At 49.6% G+C, this 21,092-nt stretch overlaps 1 protein-coding gene across 1 annotated transcript; it reads left to right on the forward strand.

Annotated features, from left to right (window-relative positions):
* The first annotated feature begins 891 nt into the window (after window positions 1-891).
* LOC145339519 (S-phase kinase-associated protein 2-like) lies at window positions 892-17,529 on the forward strand. Its single transcript, XM_080183998.1, has 3 exons — window positions 892-938; window positions 8,191-8,298; window positions 17,289-17,529. The coding sequence occupies exons 1-3, from the start codon at window positions 934-936 to the stop codon at window positions 17,488-17,490; spliced, it is 315 nt and encodes a 104-aa protein (XP_080040124.1). The 5' UTR covers window positions 892-933; the 3' UTR covers window positions 17,491-17,529.
* The last annotated feature ends 3,563 nt before the right edge of the window (window positions 17,530-21,092 follow it).

Genomic DNA, 21,092 nt, shown 5'->3' on the forward strand with positions numbered 1-21,092 from the left:
CCAATACTCACCCCCCCCCAATACTCACCCCCCCCCCCAATACTCACCCCCCCCCAATACTCACCCCCCCCAATACTCACCCCCCCCCCAATACTCACCCCCCCCCAATACTCACCCCCCCCCAATACTCACCCCCCCCAATACTCACCCCCCCCCAATACTCACCCCCCCCAATACTCACCCCCCCCAATACTCACACCCCCCCCCAATACTCACCCCCCCCCAATACTCACCCCCCCAATACTCACCCCCCCCAATACTCACCCCCCCCATACTCACCCCCCCCAATACTCACCCCCCCCAATACTCACCCCCCAATACTCACCCCCCCCAATACTCACCCCCCCCAATACTCACCCCCCCCAATACTCACCCCCCCCAATACTCACCCCCCCCAATACTCACCCCCCCCAATACTCACCCCCCCCAATACTCACCCCCCCCAATACTCACCCCCCCATACCCCCCAATACTCACCCCCCCCCAATACTCACCCCCCCCCAAATACTCACACCCCCCCCAAATACTCACCCCCCCCCCATTACTCACACACCCACCCACCACCACCACTCCCCACTCCCCCTCCCCAATACTCACACACTCCCCACAATACTCTCACACACCCCTCCCTCCACCAATACTCACACACTCCCCTTCCCTCCCCCCACCAATACTCACACATACCCTTCCCGGCCCCTCCCTCCGCTCCCGGCCCCTCCCTCCGCTCCCGGCCCCTCCCTCCGCTCCCGGCCCAGCCCTCCCCAGCCCCTTCTCAGGCCCCCGGGGAGTGATAGATGTGGTAGAGGGTGAGGGGGGGGGGGGAGATGTTTGGGGCCGTTTGGAGAGAGGGTATCGATGCAATGCCGGTTTTCTGCTCTATTTCCAGATGTGAAGGCTATTTGCAGGCGCTGTCCACGAATAAGCAACCTGGACATGAGGTGAGCAGTGTCGGTGCGGACGTGTGACAGCTGGGTTTCTGGAGCTGTCACGATGTGGAGATGTCAGTGTCGGACTGGGGTAAACACAGTAAGAAGTCTCACAACACCAGGTTAAAGTCCAACAGGTTTATTTGGTAGCAGAATCCACGAGCTTTCGGAGCACTGCCCCTTCATCAGCTGAGTCTCCCACTTATCTGACAAAGGGACAGCCAGCGCTCCGAAAGCTCATGGTTTTTCCTACCAAATCAACCTGTTGGACTTTAACCTGGTGTTGTGAGACTTCTTATTGGAGCAGGACATTGAAGCAGCGAGCAGTGATTGGGCTATTTTAGATTCAGTTTTGTACAGTGTGAAAGATCCCATCTTTACGGTGCTGATGGGTAAAGATCAGTGTGATCAAGTGAAGCTGCTAAACTGGGGAAGGCTAATGAAGGTAAAAGCTTATTAGTCACAAGTAAGGCTTACATTAACACTGCAATGAAGTTACTGTGAAATTCCCCCAGTCACTACACTCCACCGCCTGTTCGGGTCAATGCACCCTAACTGGCACGTCTTTCAGACTGTGGGAGGAAAGCAGAGCACCCGGAAGAAACCCACAATGACATGGGGAGAACATGCAGACTTCACACAGACAGTGACCCAAGCCGGGAATTGAACCCGGGTCCTTGGCGCTTTGAGGCAACCATGTTAACCACTGTTCCGCTGTGCTGCCCCGTATTAACAAAGAAAATTACGGCCCTCCAAGCCTGCACCGACCATGCTGTCCCATTGCACTAAAACCCCCTACCCTTCCAGGGACCATATCCCTCTATTCCCATCCTATTCATGTATTTGTCAATACGCCCCTAAAAACTCACTACTGTATCCGCTTCCACTACCTTCCCTCGGAAACGAGTTCCAGGCACCCACTGCTCTCTTGTGGAAAAAATCTGCCTGGTATATCTCCTTTAAACCTTGCCCCTCACACCTTAAACCTGTGTCCCCTAGTAATTGACTCTTCCACCCTGGGAAAAAGCTTCTGTCTATCCACTCTGTCCACGCCTCTCATAATCTTGTATATTAGGCAGGAACTGAAGAATGTAGATTGGGGGCAGATGTTTGAGGGCAAATCAGCATCTGGCATGTGGGAGGTTTTCAAGTGTAAGTTGATAGGGATTCAGGACCGGCACATTCCTGTAAGGATGAAGGATAAGTATGGCAAGTTTTGGGAATCCTGGATAACAAGAGATATTGTGAGCCTAGCCAAAGAGAAAAGGGAAGCATTTGTCAAAGCCAGGAGGTTGGGAACACATGAAGCAAGTGTGGAATACAAGGAAAGTAGAAAGAAATTTAAGCAAGGAGTAAGGAGGGCTAAAAGGGGTCATGAGAAAGCATTGGCCAGCAGGATTAAGGAAAATAAAAAGGCATTTTACACGTATATAAAGAGCAAGAGGGTAGCCAGGGAGAGGGTTGGCCCACTCAAGGACAAGGGAGGGAATCTATGTGTGGAACCAGAGGAAATGGGTGAGGTATTAAATGAGGTTTTTGTACCAGTATTCACCAAAGAGAAGGACTTGGTGATTGATGAGTCTGGGAAAGGATGTGTAGATAGTTTGAGTCATGTTGAGATCAAAAAGGCGGAGTTTTGGGGTTCTTGAGAAACATTAAGGTAGACAAGTCCCCAGGGCCTGATGGGATATACCCCAGAATACTGAGAGAGGCAAGGGAGGAAATTGCTGGGGCCTTGAGAGAAATCTTTGTATCCTCACTGGCTACAGGGGAGGTCCCAGAGGATTGGAGAATAGCCAATGTTGTTTCTTTGTTTAAGAAGGCTAGCAAGAATAATCCAGGTAATTACAGGCTGGTGAGCCTTACATCAGTGGTAGGGAAATTATTGGAGAGGATTCTTTGAGACAGGATTTATTCCCACTTGGAAATAAGTGGATGTATTAGTGAGAGGCAACATGGTTTTGTGAAGGGGGAGGTTGTGTCTCACTAACTGGATCAAGTTTCTCGAGGAAGTGACAAAGATGATTGATGAGGGTAGGGCAGTGGATGTTGTCTACATGGACTTCAGTAAGGCCTTTGACAAGGTCCCTCATGGCAGACTGGTGCAGAAGGTGAAGTCACATGGGATCAGAGGTGAGCTGGCAAGGTGGATACAATACTGGCTTGATCATAGGAGACAGAGAGTAGCAGTGGAAGGGTGTGTTTCTGAATGGAGGGCTGTGACAAGTGGTGTTCCTCAGGGATCAGTGCTTGGACCTTTGCTGTTTGTAATATATATAAATGATTTGGAGGAAAATGTAACTGGATTGGTTAGGAAGTTTGCGGATGACACAAAGGTTGGTGGATTTGCGGATAGTGATGAGGACCATCAGAGAATACAGCAGGATATAGATCAGCTGGAGACTTGGGCAGAGAGATGGCAGATGGAGTTTAATCCGGACAAATGTGAGGTAATGCATTTTGGAAGGTCTAATACAGATAGGAAATATACAGTAAATGGCAGAACCCTCAAGAGTATTGATAGGCAGAGGGATCTGGATGTACAGGTACACAGGTCACTGAAAGTGGCAGTGCAGGTGGAGAAGGTAGTCAAGAAGGCATACGGCATGCTTGCCTTCATCGACCGGGGCACTGAGTTTAAAAATTGGCAAGTCATGTTGCAGCTTTATAGATCCTTAGTGAGGCTGCACTTGGAATATAGTGTTCAATTCTGGTCACCACACTACCAGAAGGATGTGGAGGCTTTGGAGAGGGTACAGAAAAGATTTACCAGGATGTTGCCTGGTATGGAGGGCATTAGCTATGAGGAGAGGTTGGAGAAACTTGGTTTGTTCTCACTGGAGTGACGGAGGTTGAGGGGAGACCTGATAGAAGTCTATAAGATTATGAGGGGCATGGACAGAGTGGATAGTCAGAAGCTTTTTCCCAGGGTGGAAGAGTCAATTACTCGGGGGGCACAGGTTTAAGGTGTGAGGGGCAAGGTTTAAAGGAGATGTACAAGGCAGATTTTTTACACAGAGGGTGGTGGGTGTCTGGAACTCGCTGCTGGGGGAGGTAGTGACTTTTAAGGGGCGCCTTGACAAATCCATGAATAGGATGGGAATAGAGGGATATGGTCCCCGGAAGGGTAGGGGGTTTTATTTCAGTCAGGGCAGCATAGTCGGTGCAGGCCGCTGTAATTTTCTTTGTTCTTTAATTAATAACCTCGCTGTAATGAATCCTATGGGAAATAGTGACCATAATATTTTGCACTAAATTTGTCTGCAATGCAGTTCATTCTAAAACTCGGCTGTTTAGAAAGGAAACTGAGGGTAGGAAGAGGAAGTGTCTGTGGGGGTTTGGGAAAATAAAGAACAAAAACGGCCCAGGAAACAGGCCCTTCGGCCCAACAAGCCCGCACCGCCATTTTAATATTACCAGTCTCTCCCCCCCTCCACACATCTTTGCACATCTTTGGGGTGTGGGAGGAAACCGGAGCACCCAGAGAAAACCCACGCAAGCATGGGGAGAATGCGCAAACTCCCACAGACACCGACCCAAATCCTTGTGTCTGCCCAGCAAACAATGAAAGTCACTGAGCTGTCGTCTTGCCCAGTATCTTGTCCAGTTTACGCACACACTAATGACATGAAGCAATCTCGAACATCCAAGAGCAGCCCAAGTACGACCCATCATGTGTATGCCCCTCGTTGGACACAAGGCGGATCGACTTAAAACCGGTGAATGAAAAGAGAAAAAAACATTATTATCATCCCATATCCTTTTCCATTACCAGGGACGTCCCACTGCTAATGACCCTTATTTGAAACAATCTCCTATATCCTCCCATCTCCAACCCACTCATGTGCCTGTCTAAGTTACTCTTAAACAACTCCAGCGTGCCTGCCTCCACCACCTTACTTGGCAGAGCATTCCATACCCCCACTACCCTCTGTGTGAAAAACCTCCCTCTAATATCTGTGTTACACCTCTCCCCCCTCACTTTAAGCCCATGGCCCCTCGTACTATGTGCCTTTATCATAGGAAATAGCTTACCTCTGTTTACTTAATTATACCCTTCATAATCTTATATATCTCAATTAGATCTCCCCTCAGTCGCTGTCTTTCAAGGGAAAAGAGCCTCAATTTCTTCAATCTTTCCTCATACCCCAGTCCTTCCATACCAGGCAATATTCTGGTAAACCTTCTCTGCACTCTCTCCAGAGTCTCCATGTCCTTCCGGTAGTAAGGCGACCAGAACTGGACACAGTACTCTAAATGCAGCCTAACCAAGGTTCTGTACAACTGCAACATTAGACTCCAGCGCTTATATTCTATACCCCTTCCTATAAAGGCTAACATACCATAGGTTTTCTTCACCACACTCTCCACTTGTACTGCCACCTTCAAAGACTCGTGCACTTGCACCCCTAGGTCTTGCTGCGATTCTATACTCCTTACGGGCTTACCCTTTACCATATAACTCCCCCTACATTATTCCGGCCAAAATGCATCACCTCACATTTATCCGGATTAAACTCCATTTGCCATACATCCGCCCAATATACCAGCCAATCAATATCCCGTTGTGTTGTATAGTCTAAAAGGTTTAAAAGCAGGCAGGAATGGTTAGAAATACGACACAGTCTACAACAGATATACATTCCTGTAAGGCACTAACTCCCAAAGGGGAATGGGAGATTAACCATGGCTAACAGAAGAAGGGAAAGACTGCATCAGATCAATGGAAGTGACTTATAAGGATGACAAACAATGATAAAATTTGAGGATTCTGGAAGAAGATGCGAAGAATCTCTCCAAAATACTCGGCAACCAAGAGACTTGTGAAACTGAGGCCCAAATTGAAATTAGTATTAGTAAAGAGATCGCGCTGGAAAAGTTAACTAGGTTGAAGATTGATAAATCTCCTGGAGCAGATGAGCTCCGTCCCAGAGTGCTGAAGGAGTTGGTTTTAGAAATAGTTGATGCATTAGTAGTTATCTTTCAAAGAACAAATCGAATAGATTCTGGAACGGTTCCAGTAGATTGGAAAGTAACAAGAGAAAAAGTTGGGAAACTATAGACTTGTTATTTTGACATCAGTAGTTTTAATATTAGGATGTCCTAAAGAATGTGGTAGAAAATAATAATAAAATTGGGCAGCGCAACGTAGGTGTTTGACAGAGCTGCTGAGTTGTTTGAGAATGTTACTTCAGCTAAGGTAAAGGGGTATCTGTGGCTGTGGTGTAATTGGATTTTTGGAAAATGTTTGAGGAGACTAGTTAACACACAGAGTGTATGAGTTTGGCAGTAATTATTAGTGTGGATTGAGAATTGGCTGACAGACAGAAAGCAGTAGGAATAAATGAATCATTCTCAAGATGACAGGCTGTTACTAGCAGGATACTGCACGGATCAGTGCTCAGGACACAGTTGTTCACAACCCATTTCAATGATTTAGATGTGGGGACCAATTGTAGTATTCCTAACTCTGCCAATGACACCAAACTTTGCAATGTGAGTTGTCAGCAGGATGCAAAGTTTCAAGTGGGCTTGGACAGGCTCAGTGAGTGGGCAAAAAGGTGTCAGATGAAATATAATATAAACATGTGAGGAGTTATCCACTTTGGTGGGAAAAGCAAAGGCAGAAATAATGAGAGGTTGGGAAATGTTGATAGCCAAAGGGACCCAAGGTGTCCTTGTTCATGACTGACTCAAAGTTAGCGTGCCAGTGGAACAGTGAATAAGGAAGGCAAATGCTATGTTGACCTTCATCGCAACGGGACTTAAGTACAGAAGTGAAGATGTCTTGTTGCAATTGTTGAACACACTGAGTATTGTGTACAATTTTGATCTCCTTGTGTAAGACAGGATATGCTTGCCATGGAGGCAATGCAACAGAGGTTCATCAGACTAATCACTGCGATGGCAGGATTCTCTGAGTGAGGACTGATTGAGAAGCTGTATATTTCCATGTTTGGAACAGAGAAGGGTGGGGGGGGCATCACATTCTGACAGAGTGAGACAGGCTGGGTGTGGCCCGGAGGATTCCCCTGGCTCAGAGAGTCAAGAACGGGGGACACAATCTCAGAGTAAGAGACAGGGTATTTAGGACTCAGAGGGGGAGGAATTTCTTCACTCAGAGGGAAGTGAAAGTTTGGAATTGTCCTCCCCAGAGGCTGTGCAAGCTCAGTCACAGCATGTTTGTGATAGATATCCCGAGCTTTCTGGATGGAAAAGTGAAGAGAGACTGGAAATTGTGCGGAGGGTGTGGAGAGTCTACAGAAGGATCTAGATAGGCTGGGCGAATGGGCCAGGAAATGGCAAATGGAATTTAATGTTGGCAAGTGTGAGGTGGTCCACTTTGGTAGGAAGAATGGTAGGAAGGACTATTACTTACGTGGCGAAAAACTGCAGCAGGCGACGGTGCAGAGGGACCTCGGGGTCCTTGTGCATGAGTCGCAAAAACCCAGCTTGCAGGTGCAGCAGGTGGTCAGGAAGGCGAATGGGATGCTGGCCTTCATAGCGAGGGGGTTTGAATATAAAAGTAGGGAGGTCTTGCTGCAGCTGTATAGGGCATTGGTGAGGCCGCAGCTGGAGTACTGTGTGCAGTTTTGGGCGCCGCACTTACGCAAGGGTACTTTGGCCTTGGAGGGAGTGCAGAGGAGGTTTACTAGGCTGATACCGGAGTTGAGGGGGTTGAGCTATGAGGAGAGGCTGAATAAACTAGGCTTGTACTCGTTAGAATGAGGGGAGATCTCATTGAGACGTATAAGATGATGAATGGGATGGATAGGATAGAGGTGGAGAGGCTCTTCCCGCTCAGAAAGGACAGTAGGACTAGGGGGCACAGCCTCAAGATAAAGGGGGGGCGGTTTAGAACGGAGTTGAGGAGGAACTTCTTCACTCAAAGGGTGGTGAATCTCTGGAATTCTCTGCCCGTTGAAGTGGTGGAGGCTGCCTCGCTAAATATTTTTAAGACGCGGGTTGATGGGTTTTTGATAAGAGAGGGGATTAAGGGTTATGGGGAGAGAGCGGGAATGTGGAACTGAGCCACGACAGATCAGCCATGATCTTATTGAATGGCGGGGCAGGCTCGAAGGGCCAGATGGCCTACTCCTGCTCCTATTTCTTATGTTCTTATGAAAGCGGTGTTAATGTGGACAATCAGCCAGCCTGTAATGGAATGGGAAAGCAGGCTTGAGGGGCTGAATGGTGAGCTCCTGTCCCTCTCTCTGCCCTTTCTCCGGCCTCCAGTTCCTCTAACACTCTCTCTCTCTTACAGTGACAGTACGATGATCACTCCAGATTGCTTCCCTGCACTCCACAGCCTTTCTCACCTCCAGCATCTGGGCCTCAGTAGATGTCATGAGATCCCAACAGCCAGTCTTGTGTGAGTATTGAAGGACCCATCACATCAGTTTGGGGCTGAGGCACAGATTAAGCAAGGCCCAAGGCTTCTGTCCGGCCTATCGAAAAACTGCTGGTTTCGAAAAACAGAGAGAGGGGAAATCAGCTTCCTGCTCCTGATCACTGTCCAGTGATCCCTGGGTTAGAGAGAGAGAGAGAGGGGAAATCAGCCAGGGTTCCTGCTCCTGATCACTGTCCAGTGATCCCCGGGTTAGAGAGAGAGAGAGAGGGGAAATCAGCCAGGGTTCCTGCTCCTGATCACTGTCCAGTGATCCCTGGGTTAGAGAGAGAGAGGGGAAATCAGCCAGGGTTCCTGCTCCTGATCACTGTCCAGTGATCCCTGGGTTAGAGATAGAGAGAGGGGAAATCAGCCAGGGTTCCTGCTCCTGATCCCTGTCCAGTGATCCCTGGGTTAGAGAGAGAGGGGAAATCAGCCAGGGTTCCTGCTCCTGATCACTGTCCAGTGATCCCTGGGTTAGAGAGAGAGGGGAAATCAGCCAGGGTTCCTGCTCCTGATCACTGTCCAGTGATCCCCGGGTTAGAGAGAGAGAGAGAGGGGAAATCAGCCAGGGTTCCTGCTCCTGATCACTGTCCAGTGATCCCCGGGTTAGAGAGAGAGGGGAAATCAGCCAGGGTTCCTGCTCCTGATCACTGTCCAGTGATCCCTGGGTTAGAGAGAGAGAGAGAGGGGAAATCAGCCAGGGTTCCTGCTCCTGATCACTGTCCAGTGATCCCTGGGTTAGAGAGAGAGAGAGAGGAAATCAGCCAGGGTTCCTGCTCCTGATCACTGTCCAGTGATCCCTGGGTTAGAGAGAGAGAGAGAGGGGGGAAATCAGCCAGGGTTCCTGCTCCTGATCCCTGTCCAGTGATCCCTGGGTTAGAGAGAGAGAGAGGGGAAATCAGCCAGGGTTCCTGCTCCTGATCACTGTCCAGTGATCCCCGGGTTAGAGAGAGAGAGAGAGGGGAAATCAGCCAGGGTTCCTGCTCCTGATCACTGTCCAGTGATCCCTGGGTTAGAGAGAGAGAGGGAGGGGAAATCAGCCAGGGTTCCTGCTCCTGATCACTGTCCAGTGATCCCTGGGTTAGAGAGAGAGGGGAAATCAGCCAGGGTTCCTGCTCCTGATCACTGTCCAGTGATCCCCGGGTTAGAGAGAGAGAGAGAGGGGAAATCAGCCAGGGTTCCTGCTCCTGATCACTGTCCAGTGATCCCCGGGTTAGAGAGAGAGGGGAAATCAGCCAGGGTTCCTGCTCCTGATCACTGTCCAGTGATCCCTGGGTTAGAGAGAGAGAGAGAGGGGAAATCAGCCAGGGTTCCTGCTCCTGATCACTGTCCAGTGATCCCTGGGTTAGAGAGAGAGAGAGAGGAAATCAGCCAGGGTTCCTGCTCCTGATCACTGTCCAGTGATCCCTGGGTTAGAGAGAGAGAGAGAGGGGGGAAATCAGCCAGGGTTCCTGCTCCTGATCACTGTCCAGTGATCCCTGGGTTAGAGAGAGAGAGAGGGGGGAAATCAGCCAGGGTTCCTGCTCCTGATCACTGTCCAGTGATCCCTGGGTTAGAGAGAGAGAGAGAGGAAATCAGCCAGGGTTCCTGCTCCTGATCACTGTCCAGTGATCCCTGGGTTAGAGAGAGAGAGAGAGAGGGGGGAAATCAGCCAGGGTTCCTGCTCCTGATCACTGTCCAGTGATCCCTGGGTTAGAGAGAGAGAGGGGGGAAATCAGCCAGGGTTCCTGCTCCTGATCACTGTCCAGTGATCCCTGGGTTAGAAAGAGAGAGGGGAAATCAGCCAGGGTTCCTGCTCCTGATCACTGTCCAGTGATCCCTGGGTTAGAGAGAGAGAGAGGGGGGAAATCAGCCAGGGTTCCTGCTCCTGATCACTGTCCAGTCATCCCTGGGTTAGAGAGAGAGAGGGGAAATCAGCCAGGGTTCCTGCTCCTGATCACTGTCCAGTGATCCCTGGGTTAGAGAGAGAGAGAGGGGGGAAATCAGCCAGGTTTCCTGCTCCTGATCACTGTCCAGTGATCCCTGGGTTAGAGAGAGAGGGGGGAAATCAGCCAGGGTTCCTGCTCCTGATCACTGTCCAGTGATCCCTGGGTTAGAGAGAGAGGGGGGAAATCAGCCAGGGTTCCTGCCCCTGATCACTGTCCAGTGATCCCTGGGTTAGAGAGAGACAGAGGGAAATCAGCCAGGGTTCCTGCTCCTGATCACTGTCCAGTGATCCCTGGGTTAGAGAGAGAGAGAGGAAATCAGCCAGGGTTCCTGCTCCTGATCACTGTCCAGTGATCCCTGGGTTAGAGAGAGAGAGAGGAAATCAGCCAGGGTTCCTGCTCCTGATCACTGTCCAGTGATCCCTGGGTTAGAGAGAGAGAGAGAGGAAATCAGCCAGGGTTCCTGCTCCTGATCACTGTCCAGTGATCCCTGGGTTAGAGAGAGAGAGAGGAAATCAGCCAGGGTTCCTGCTCCTGATCACTGTCCAGTGATCCCTGGGTTAGAGAGAGAGAGAGGAAATCAGCCAGGGTTCCTGCTCCTGATCACTGTCCAGTGATCCCTGGGTTAGAGAGAGAGAGGGGAAATAGGTCTTGCTGCAGCTTTATAGGGCATTGGTGAGGCCACAGCTGGAGTACTGTGTGCAGTTTTGGGCGCCGCACCTGCGCAAGGATATTTTGGCCTTGGAGGGAGTGCAGAGGAGGTTTACTAGGCTGAAACCGGAGTTGAGGGGGTTGAGCTATGAGGAGAGGCTGAATAAACTAGGCTTGTACTCGTTAGAGTTTAGAAGAATGAGGGGAGATCTCATTGAGACGTATAAGATGATGAATGGGATGGATAGGATAGAGGTGGAGAGACTCTTCCCGCTCAAAAAAGACAGTAGGACTAGGGGGCACAGCCTCAAGATAAAGGGGGGGCGGTTTAGAACGGAGTTGAGGAGGAACTTCTTCACTCAGAGTGGTGAATCTCTGGAATTCTCTGCCCGTTGAAGTGGTGGAGGCTGCCTCGCTAAATATTTTTAAGAAGCGGGTTGATGGGTTTTTGATAAGAGAGGGGATTAAGGGTTATGGGGAGCGGGCGGGAATGTGGAACTGAGCCACGACAGATCAGCCATGATCTTATTGAATGGCGGGGCAGGCTCGAAGGGCCAGATGGCCTACTCCTGCTCCTATTTCTTATGTTCTTATGAAATCAGCCAGGGTTCCTGCTCCTGATCACTGTCCAGTGATCCCTGGGTTAGAGAGAGAGAGAGGGGAAATCAGCCAGGGTTCCTGCTCCTGATCACTGTCCAGTCATCCCTGGGTTAGAGAGAGAGAGAGTTAATCAGCCAGGGTTCCAGCTCCTGATCACTGTCCAGTGATCCCTGGGTTAGAGAGAGAGAGAGGGGAAATCAGCCAGGGTTCCTGCTCCTGATCACTGTCCAGTGATCCCTGGGTTAGAGAGAGAGAGAGGGGGGAAATCAGCCAGGGTTCCTGCTCCTGATCACTGTCCAGTCATCCCTGGGTTAGAGAGAGAGAGGGGGGAAATCAGCCAGGGTTCCTGCTCCTGATCACTGTCCAGTGATCCCTGGGTTAGAGAGAGAGAGGGGGGAAATCAGCCAGGGTTCCTGCTCCTGATCACTGTCCAGTGATCCCTTGGTTAGTGAGAGAGAGGGGGGAAATCAGCCAGGGTTCCTGCTCCTGATCACTGTCCAGTGATCCCTGGGTTAGAGAGAGAGAGGGGGGAAATCAGCCAGGGTTCCTGCTCCTGATCACTGTCCAGTGATCCCTGGGTTAGAGAGAGAGAGGGGGGAAATCAGCCAGGGTTCCTGCTCCTGATCACTGTCCAGTGATCCCTGGGTTAGAGAGAGAGAGGGGGGAAATCAGCCAGGGTTCCTGCTCCTGATCACTGTCCAGTGATCCCTGGGTTAGAGAGAGAGAGAGGGGAAATCAGCCAGGGTTCCTGCTCCTGATCGCTGTCCAGTGATCCCTTGGTTAGTGAGAGAGAGAGAGGGGGGAAATCAGCCAGGGTTCCTGCTCCTGATCACTGTCCAGTGATCCCTGGGTTAGAGAGAGGGGAAATCAGCCAGGGTTCCTGCTCCTGATCACTGTCCAGTGATCCCTGGGTTAGAGAGAGGGGAAATCAGCCAGGGTTCCTGCTCCTGATCACTGTCCAGTGATCCCTGGGTTAGAGAGAGAGAGGGGAAATCAGCCAGGGTTCCTGCTCCTGATCACTGTCCAGTGATCCCTGGGTTAGAGAGAGAGAGGGGAAATCAGCCAGGGTTCCTGCTCCTGATCGCTGTCCAGTGATCCCTTGGTTAGTGAGAGAGAGAGAGGGGGGAAATCAGCCAGGGTTCCTGCTCCTGATCACTGTCCAGTGATCCCTGGGTTAGAGAGAGGGGAAATCAGCCAGGGTTCCTGCTCCTGATCACTGTCCAGTGATCCCTGGGTTAGAGAGAGGGGAAATCAGCCAGGGTTCCTGCTCCTGATCACTGTCCAGTGATCCCTGGGTTAGAGAGAGAGAGGGGAAATCAGCCAGGGTTCCTGCTCCTGATCACTGTCCAGTGATCCCTGGGTTAGAGAGAGAGGGGAAATCAGCCAGGGTTCCTGCTCCTGATCACTGTCCAGTGATCCCTGGGTTAGAGAGAGAGAGGGGGGAAATCAGCCAGGGTTCCAGCTCCTAATCACTGTCCAGTGATCCCTGGGTTAGAGAGAGAGAGGGGAAATCAGCCAGGGTTCCTGCTCCTGATCACTGTCCAGTGATCCCTGGGTTAGAGAGAGAGAGGGGGGAAATCAGCCAGGGTTCCTGCTCCTGATCACTGTCCAGTGATCCCTGGGTTAGAGAGAGAGAGAGAGGGGAAATCAGCCAGGGTTCCTGCTCCTGATCACTGTCCAGTGATCCCTGGGTTAGAGAGAGAGAGGGGGGAAATCAGCCAGGGTTCCTGCTCCTGATCACTGTCCAGTGATCCCTGGGTTAGAGAGAGGAAATCAGCCAGGGTTCCTGCTCCTGATCACTGTCCAGTGATCCCTGGGTTAGAGAGAGAGAGCGGGGAAATCAGCCAGGGTTCCTGCTCCTGATCACTGTCCAGTGATCCCTGGGTTAGAGAGAGAGAGAGGGGAAATCAGCCAGGGTTCCTGCTCCTGATCCCTGTCCAGTGATCCCTGGGTTAGAGAGAGAGGGGAAATCCGCCAGGGTTCCTGCTCCTGATCACTGTCCAGTGATCCCTGGGTTAGAGAGAGGAAATCAGCCAGGGTTCCTGCTCCTGATCACTGTCCAGTGATCCCTGGGTTAGAGAGAGAGAGAGGGGAAATCAGCCAGGGTTCCTGCTCCTGATCACTGTCCAGTGATCCCTGGGTTAGAGAGAGGGGAAATCAGCCAGGGTTCCTGCTCCTGATCACTGTCCAGTGATCCCTGGGTTAGAGAAGGGGGAAATCCTGCTGGAATTTTACATTGATAGTGTTGGTATTGAGTGTGGTTTATCTAACGTTTCACTATTAGAATGCCTGGGTGAAGCCACTTATGTCTCAGTTCTGTGTTATATTTGTCAGTTATGTAAAGGTTTGAGTTGGTCTGCAGAGGAACCTGGAGTGGGAGGGTCAGAATCCGGTCGTTGTAGTACATGTGGGTGCCGACGACGTAGGCAAAATGCGAACTGAGGATCTGGCAAGGGATTATGAAAAACTGGGAATGGAATTAAAAAGTAGAACCGACAAGGTGGTTATCTCTGGATTACTACCTGAACCGAGTGCAGATGGGTGTAGGGTTGATAAGATTAAGGAAGTGAATGGGTGGCTCAGGGATTGGTGTGGGAGGAATGGGTTTGAATTTATGGGGCATTGGCATCAGTATTGGGGTAGGTGGGACCTGTTCAGATGGGATGGTGTTGGTCTGAACCGTGCTGGGACCAGAGTCCTGGTGAATCGTATAAATAGGACTGTGGATAGGGCTTTAAACTAATTGTGGGGGGGGAGGGTGCGAGGGTAGGTGACATTACGGGGTCTAAAGTAAAGGAGAGGGTACAGGTACAGGAAGAGACCAAGGATGTCCCAATAATAAAGGGAGTAGGGGGCGTGAGTATGGTTGGTGGCGTTCTGGCAAATAGGGTCCAGGTGAAGGCTGGGATGAAGGCACTTTATCTGAATGCACAAAGCATTCGGAAGAAAGTGGATGAGCTGGTGGCGCAGATCAGCACAAATGGATATGATCTGGTGGCCATTACAGAGACGTGGCTGCAAGGTGACAGGGACTGGGAGCTGAATGTCCAGGGGAATCAAGTGTTCAGGAAGAATAGGCTGGAGGGAAAAGGGGGGGGCGTAGCTCTGCTGATTAAGGATAGCATCAGGGTGGTAGCAACGGATGATATAGGAGCCAACGAGCAGAAAGTGGAATCATTGTGGGTGGAGATTAGGAACAGCAAAGGGAGGAAGACGCTGGTGGGTGTCGTCTATAGGCCCTCAAATAATGATCTGGAGGTGGGGCGGGCTGTTAACGCGCAAATAAATGCAGCATGCAGGAATGGAACGGCAATAATTATGGGGGATTTCAATCTACATATTGATTGGTCGACCCATGTTGGACGCGGTGGGCTCGAGGAGGAGTTCTTGGAATGCTGCTGGGATAGTTTCCTTGAACAGTGTGTGTTGGAGCCGACGAGGGAGCGAGCTATCTTGGATCTGGTGTTATGTAATGAGGCGGGTAGAGTTAGGGACCTTGCGGTGAAGATCCTCTTGGGAAGAGTGATCATTGTTTGGTGGAGTTTCTGATGCAGATGGAGGAGGAGAAAGTGGGTTCCCAGACATGTGTCCTCTGTTTGAACAGAGGGGAGTACAGTAGGATGAGAGAGGAATTGGCGAATGTGGACTGGGAGAGCGCGTTGGAAGGTAGGAACAGTGGAAGATCTTTAAGGAGATCTTTCTTGGTGCTCAGCAGAAATTTATTCCGATGCTTAAAAAGGATCGTAGGAGGAGAGGTAATCAGCCGTGGATAATGAAAGAGGTGAAGGAAAGTGTTAAAAGCTGATTCGTTTAGAGTGGCTAAGAGTAGTGGGCGAGAAGAGGATTGGGAGAGGTTTAAATGTCAACAAAGAATGCCGAAGAAGTTGATAAAGAAAGGAAGGATAAATTATGAAGCTGGGCTAGCGCTTAATATAAAAAAGGATAGTAAAAGTTTTTATAAATATATAAAAAGGAGGAGGCTGGCTAGGGTGAACGTTGGACCCTTAGAGGATGAGAAGGGGGACTTAGTGGTAGGGGATGGGGATATGGCTAAGGTCTTGAATAACTTTTTTGTTTCTGTCTTCACGGAGGAGGACGTGAATAATTTGCCGGGTGTTAGCGATGGAAAGATGGTAGGAGTGGAGGGCCTGAATGACATTATTGTTACTAGAGAGGCGGTGCTCGACAAACTGGAGGGACTGATGGTGGACAAGTCCCCAGGACCGGATGGAATGCATCCGAGGGTTCTGAAAGAAATGGCGGAGGTGATAGTGGATGCCTTGATGATGATTTTCCAAATCTCGCTGGATTCCGGGGAAGTGCCGGAAGATTGGAAAACGGCTAATGTTACGCCGTTGTTTAAGAAGGGTGGCAGGCAAAAGGCAGGGAATTATAGGCCGGTTAGTTTAACGTCTGTTGTAGGTAAAATGTTAGAATCCGTTATCAAGGAGAAAATAGCGAGACATCTTGAGAAGAATTGTTTGATAGAGCAGACGCAGCACGGTTTCGTTAAGGGGAAGTCGTGTCTGACGAATTTATTGGAATTCTATGAGGATGTGTCTAGTGCGGTGGATAGAGGGGAACCGGTGGATGTGATGTTTCTTGATTTTCAGAAGGCGTTTGATAAGGTGCCGCACAAGAGGTTGTTACAGAAGGTTAGGGGGCTTGGAGTTGGGGGTAGGGTGTTAGCGTGGATAGAGGATTGGCTGTCAAATAGGAGGCAGAGAGTGGGGGTCAATGGGTGCTATTCGGATTGGCGGTTGGTGACTAGTGGAGTGCCCCAAGGATCAGTGCTGGGGCCTCAGCTATTTACCATTTATATAGATGATCTGGAGGAAGGAACCGAGTATATGGTGTCGAAATTTGCTGATGACACAAAGATTGGTGGAACGGCAAATTGCGCGGAGGGTGTGGAGAGTCTGCAGAAGGATCTAGATAGGCTGGGCGAATGGGCCAGGAACTGGCAAATGGAATTTAATGTTGGCAAATGTGAGGTTGTCCACTTTGGTAGGAATAATGGTGGGAAGGACTATTACTTACGTGGCGAAAAACTGCAGCAGGCGACGGTGCAGAGGGACCTCGGGGTCCTTGTGCATGAGTCGCAAAAACCCAGCTTGCAGGTGCAGCTGGTGGTCAGGAAGGCGAATGGGATGCTGGCCTTCATAGCGAGGGGGATTGAATATAAAAGTAGGGAGGTCTTGCTGCAGCTGTATAGGGCATTGGTGAGGCTGCAGCTGGAGTACTGTGTGCAGTTTTGGGCGCCGTACTTACGCAAGGATATTTTGGCCTTGGAGGGAGTGCAGAGGAGGTTTACTAGGCTGATACCGGAGTTGAGGGGGTTGAGCTATGAGGAGAGGCTGAATAAACTAGGCTTGTACTCGTTAGAGTTTAGAAGAATGAGGGGAGATCTCACTGAGACGTATAAGATGATGAATGGGATGGATAGGATAGAGGTGGAGAGGCTCTTCCCTCTCAGAAAGGACAGTAGGACTAGGGGGCACAGCCTCAAGATAAAGGGGGGGCGGTTTAGAACGGAGTTGAGGAAGAACTTCTTCACTCAAAGGGTGGTGAATCTCTGGAATTCTCTGCCCGTTGAAGTGGTGGAGGCTGCCTCGCTAAATATATTTAGGATAGGTTTTTGATAGACAAGGGAATTAAGGGTTATGGGGAGAAAGCGGGAATGTGGAACTGAGCCACGACAGATCAGCCATGATCTTATTGAATGGCGGGGCAGGCTCGAAGGGCTAGATGGCCTACTCCTGCTCCTATTTCTTATGTTCTTATGTCTGTGCACAGGAACCTAGGGGAAATTGCCACCCTGAAAACTCTGAACATTTATGGATTAGTTCGAGATTCCAGCATCAATGTGAAAGAACTTATTGCTCAGATTAAAATCAACACCTTTCCCCTGACGACGATAGGGAGACCAACTGACAGCACTGCAAAACTGCGATCCATCTGGGGCATTGACTGCAGGCTCAGCTTTCACAGCCAGTGAGGAACAGCAGCAACGCAGCACCAATGCAGTGAGGAACAGCACCAATGCAGTGAGGAACAGCAGCACCAATGCAGTGAGGAACAGCAGCACCAATGCAGTGAGGAACGGCAGCACCAATGCAGTGAGGAACGGCGGCACCAATGCAGTGAGGAACAGCAGCACCAATGCAGTGAGGAACAGCACCAATGCAGTGAGGAACGGCAGCACCAATGCAGTGAGGAACGGCGGCACCAATGCAGTGAGGAACAGCACCAATGCAGTGAGGAACAGCACCAATGCAGTGAGGAACGGCAGCACCAATGCAGTGAGGAGCAGCACCCGCGCTATCAGTTACTCTCTCTAACACATCACAGGCTGGCGATCGAGTGGGCCAACACTTATCCTCTTAATGTTGAAGATCCAAAAAATCGGAGAATTGCAAAGAGATGTTTGCTGAGGCCAAGGGTCAGATTGTTCAGGATTTTAACTTTTTGATATTAAGTGCTATGTGAGTTTGTGTTCACAGTCGTCCAGTTAATCTGCTCCAGTTCGGGTGAGAAACCAAACCTCAGAGATTTCTTCCTGTGAAAATCAGGTGAGGTAACATTTTGTAAGCTGCGTATTCCTGGGAAGCTGCTTTATTAAATTTATCAAATACCTTTCACCGTCTCGAATAGGCTTTATGTCCAGTTAAGTTTTTCTTTCACTACCGTTCTTTTCTCAGACTGCACCCCCTCCGCCCCCTGCTTGCTCCAAACCTGTGACCTTAACCAAACTTACTGAGTGTTTCCAGTGCTTATTCCGGCTTCCAGAGATGTTCAGAATCAAACAAGATTTAATTCCCAGCAGAATTCTGAATGTTCTCGCTGTTTGTACCATTAGTTCAGTAGTGTTAGGGACTGTGAAAATGTCATTAGTATTAATGGTTAATTTTGAATGATATTTTCTTTAAGAAGCCAATAAATGTTTTTATAATTATTACCTTGTGGGATAATTTGAGTATAAATTTATAATGACAATGTCACAATGAATCCACAGGGGAGATGTGCTCAGCACTCTAGCCAAATGTTGGGCAGTAGATTTTATTCATTTCTGGGAGACAGGCGTCGCTGGCTGACCAGCATTTCTTGCCCATCCCTAGTTGTCCTTGAGAAGGTGGTGGTGAGCTACTGCCTTCTTGAATCACTGCAGTCCATGTGCTGTGGGATGACCCACAATGCCGTTAGGGAATTCCAGGATTTTCACCCAGTAACTGTGAAGGAACGGTGATAAATTTCCAAGTCAGGATGGTGAGTGGCTTAGAGGGGAACTTGCAGGTGGTGGTGTTCCCATTGATCTGTTGGCCTTGTCCTTCTGGATGGAAGTGGTCATGTGTTTGGAAGGTGCTGTCTAAGGATCTTTGGTGAATTGCTGCAGTGCATCTCGTAGATAGTACACACTGGAGCTACTGAGCGTCAGTGGTGGAGGGAATGGATGTTTTTAGATGTGGTGTCAATCAAGTGAGGCTGCTTTGTCCTGGATGGTGTGGAGCTTCTCGAGTGTTGTTGGAGCTGCACCCATCCAGGCAAGTGGGGAGTATTCCATCACACTTCTGACTTGCAGATGGTGGACAGGCTTTGGTGAGTCAGGAAGTCAGTTACACGCTGCAGTATTCCTAGCCTCTGACCTGTTCTTGTACACACTGTGTTTATGTGGTGAGTGCAGTTGAGCTTCTGGTTAATGGTAATCCCAAGGATGTTGACAGTGGGGGATTCAGTGATGGTTACACCATTGAATGTTAAGGGGCAGTTGTTAGAGTGTCTCCTGTTGGTGATGGTCATTGCCTGGCGTTTGTGTGGTGTGAATGTTACTGTCACTTGTCAGCCCAAGCCTGGATATTGTCCAGATCTTGTTGTATTTGAACACGGACTGTTTCAGTATCTGAGGAGTCACAAACGGTGCTGAACATTGTGTAATCATCAGCCCATATCCATACTTCCGACCTTATGATGGAGGGAAGGTTATTGATGAAGCAGATGAAGATTGTTGGGTGTCGGACACTCCCCTGAGGGACTCCTGTAGAGATGTCCTGGAGCTGAGGTGACTGACCCTGCACAACCACAACCATTGGGTGAGGAAGCGGGAGGTTTTGCCTATCAAGGTAAGTCTTAAATGTGGGTAACACAACTGCCTCACTGGGCAGTGCATTTCAGACCACCATCATCCTGTGTAGAAACAACTCCCCCCCCCCCCCCCCCCCCCCCCGCAATGGGATTGTCATTTCTGCCCTGGGAACGAGCTTCCAACTGTTCATCCAATCTACATCTCCATTTCATAAACTTCTATCAGGTCACCCCTTAGCCTGCCTTTCCACACAGAACAATCCCAGTTTATTCACTCTCCATTTATACATCTGTAACATAATTTGCCAATTTTTATACTCGATGCCCTGTTCAATGAAGGTGAGCATGTCAAATGCTTTCTTCACCACCTTTTCCAGCTGTGCTGCCACTTTTAAGGATCTGTGGCCCTGTACTCCCAGATCTCTGTGTCTCTATGTTCCTGATGGTTCTGCCATTTATTGTCTCGCTCCCACCTGAATTGATCTATCAAAATGCATCATTTCGCATTTATCTGGATTAAATTCCGTCTGTCATTTCTCCACCCAGTTTTCCAGCCTATCCATATCCTGCTGTATTCTCTGATAATCTTCATCACTATCCGCGACTCCACCAATCTCAGTATCATCCACAAACTTGCTAATCGGACCAGCTACATCTTCTTCCAAATCATTTATATATATCACAAACAGCAGAGGCCCCAGTACACAGCCCTGCGGAACACCACTGGTCACAGAAAAAGACCCCTCCACTGCTACCCTCTGTCTTCTATGGCCAATGTGGGTATGCCGGTGTTGGACTGGCGTAAACACAGTGAAAAGTCTGACAACACCAGGTTTTAGTCCAACCGATTTATTTGATAATATACTCACAAGCTTTTGGGGTTAGCCCCTTTGTCAGGTGAATGGAGAGTTCTGGCCTCAGACAGAGCATATAAAGCACAGACAGTTTACAGATTACTGATTAGAATGCGAATCCTTACACCTAACCTGCTGTTCAAGACCTGAAGTGGCTGATAATGTGAGTGGAAGGAGCACTGATCACAGGTTAAAGAGATGTGTATTGTCTCCAGATAGTACAGTAAGTGAGGTTTTGCAAACCCAGGCAAGTCACAGGGGTTACAGATAGTGCGACATGATAGTACGACATGACGCACTATCTGTAACCCCCGTGACTTGCCTGGGTTTGCAAAACCTCACTTACTGTACTATCTGGAGACAATACACATCTCTGTAACCTGTGATCAGTGCTCCTTCCACTCACATTATCAGCCACTTCAGGTCTTGAACAGCAGGTTAGGTGTAAGGATTCGCATTCTAATCAGTAATTAGGCCTGGTGAATGTGGCTGAGAGAAGGTTTCCTGGAGCAAGGGACCAGGGAGGAACCTGTATACAATGGAGTGTGCCCCAGGAGGAAGGAGTGAAACCAGACCTCAGCAACATGAAGGACAACAGCAAACCTAGACCTGTCGATCCTGCAAAGTCCTCCTCACTAACATCTGGGAGCTTGTACCAAGATTGGGA

The sequence above is a fragment of the Carcharhinus amblyrhynchos genome, unplaced genomic scaffold (genome assembly GCF_965287045.1).
Source record: "Carcharhinus amblyrhynchos unplaced genomic scaffold, sCarAmb.v2.hapA scaffold_513, whole genome shotgun sequence".
Taxonomy (NCBI): Eukaryota; Metazoa; Chordata; class Chondrichthyes; order Carcharhiniformes; family Carcharhinidae; genus Carcharhinus; species Carcharhinus amblyrhynchos.

Bases quoted from the DNA above. Each gene is read 5' to 3' on its own strand.
- LOC145339519 (XM_080183998.1), top strand. The intron at 8,299-17,288 runs GTGAGTATTGAA...GTCTGTGCACAG, and splicing joins ATCCCAACAGCCAGTCTTGT to GAACCTAGGGGAAATTGCCA.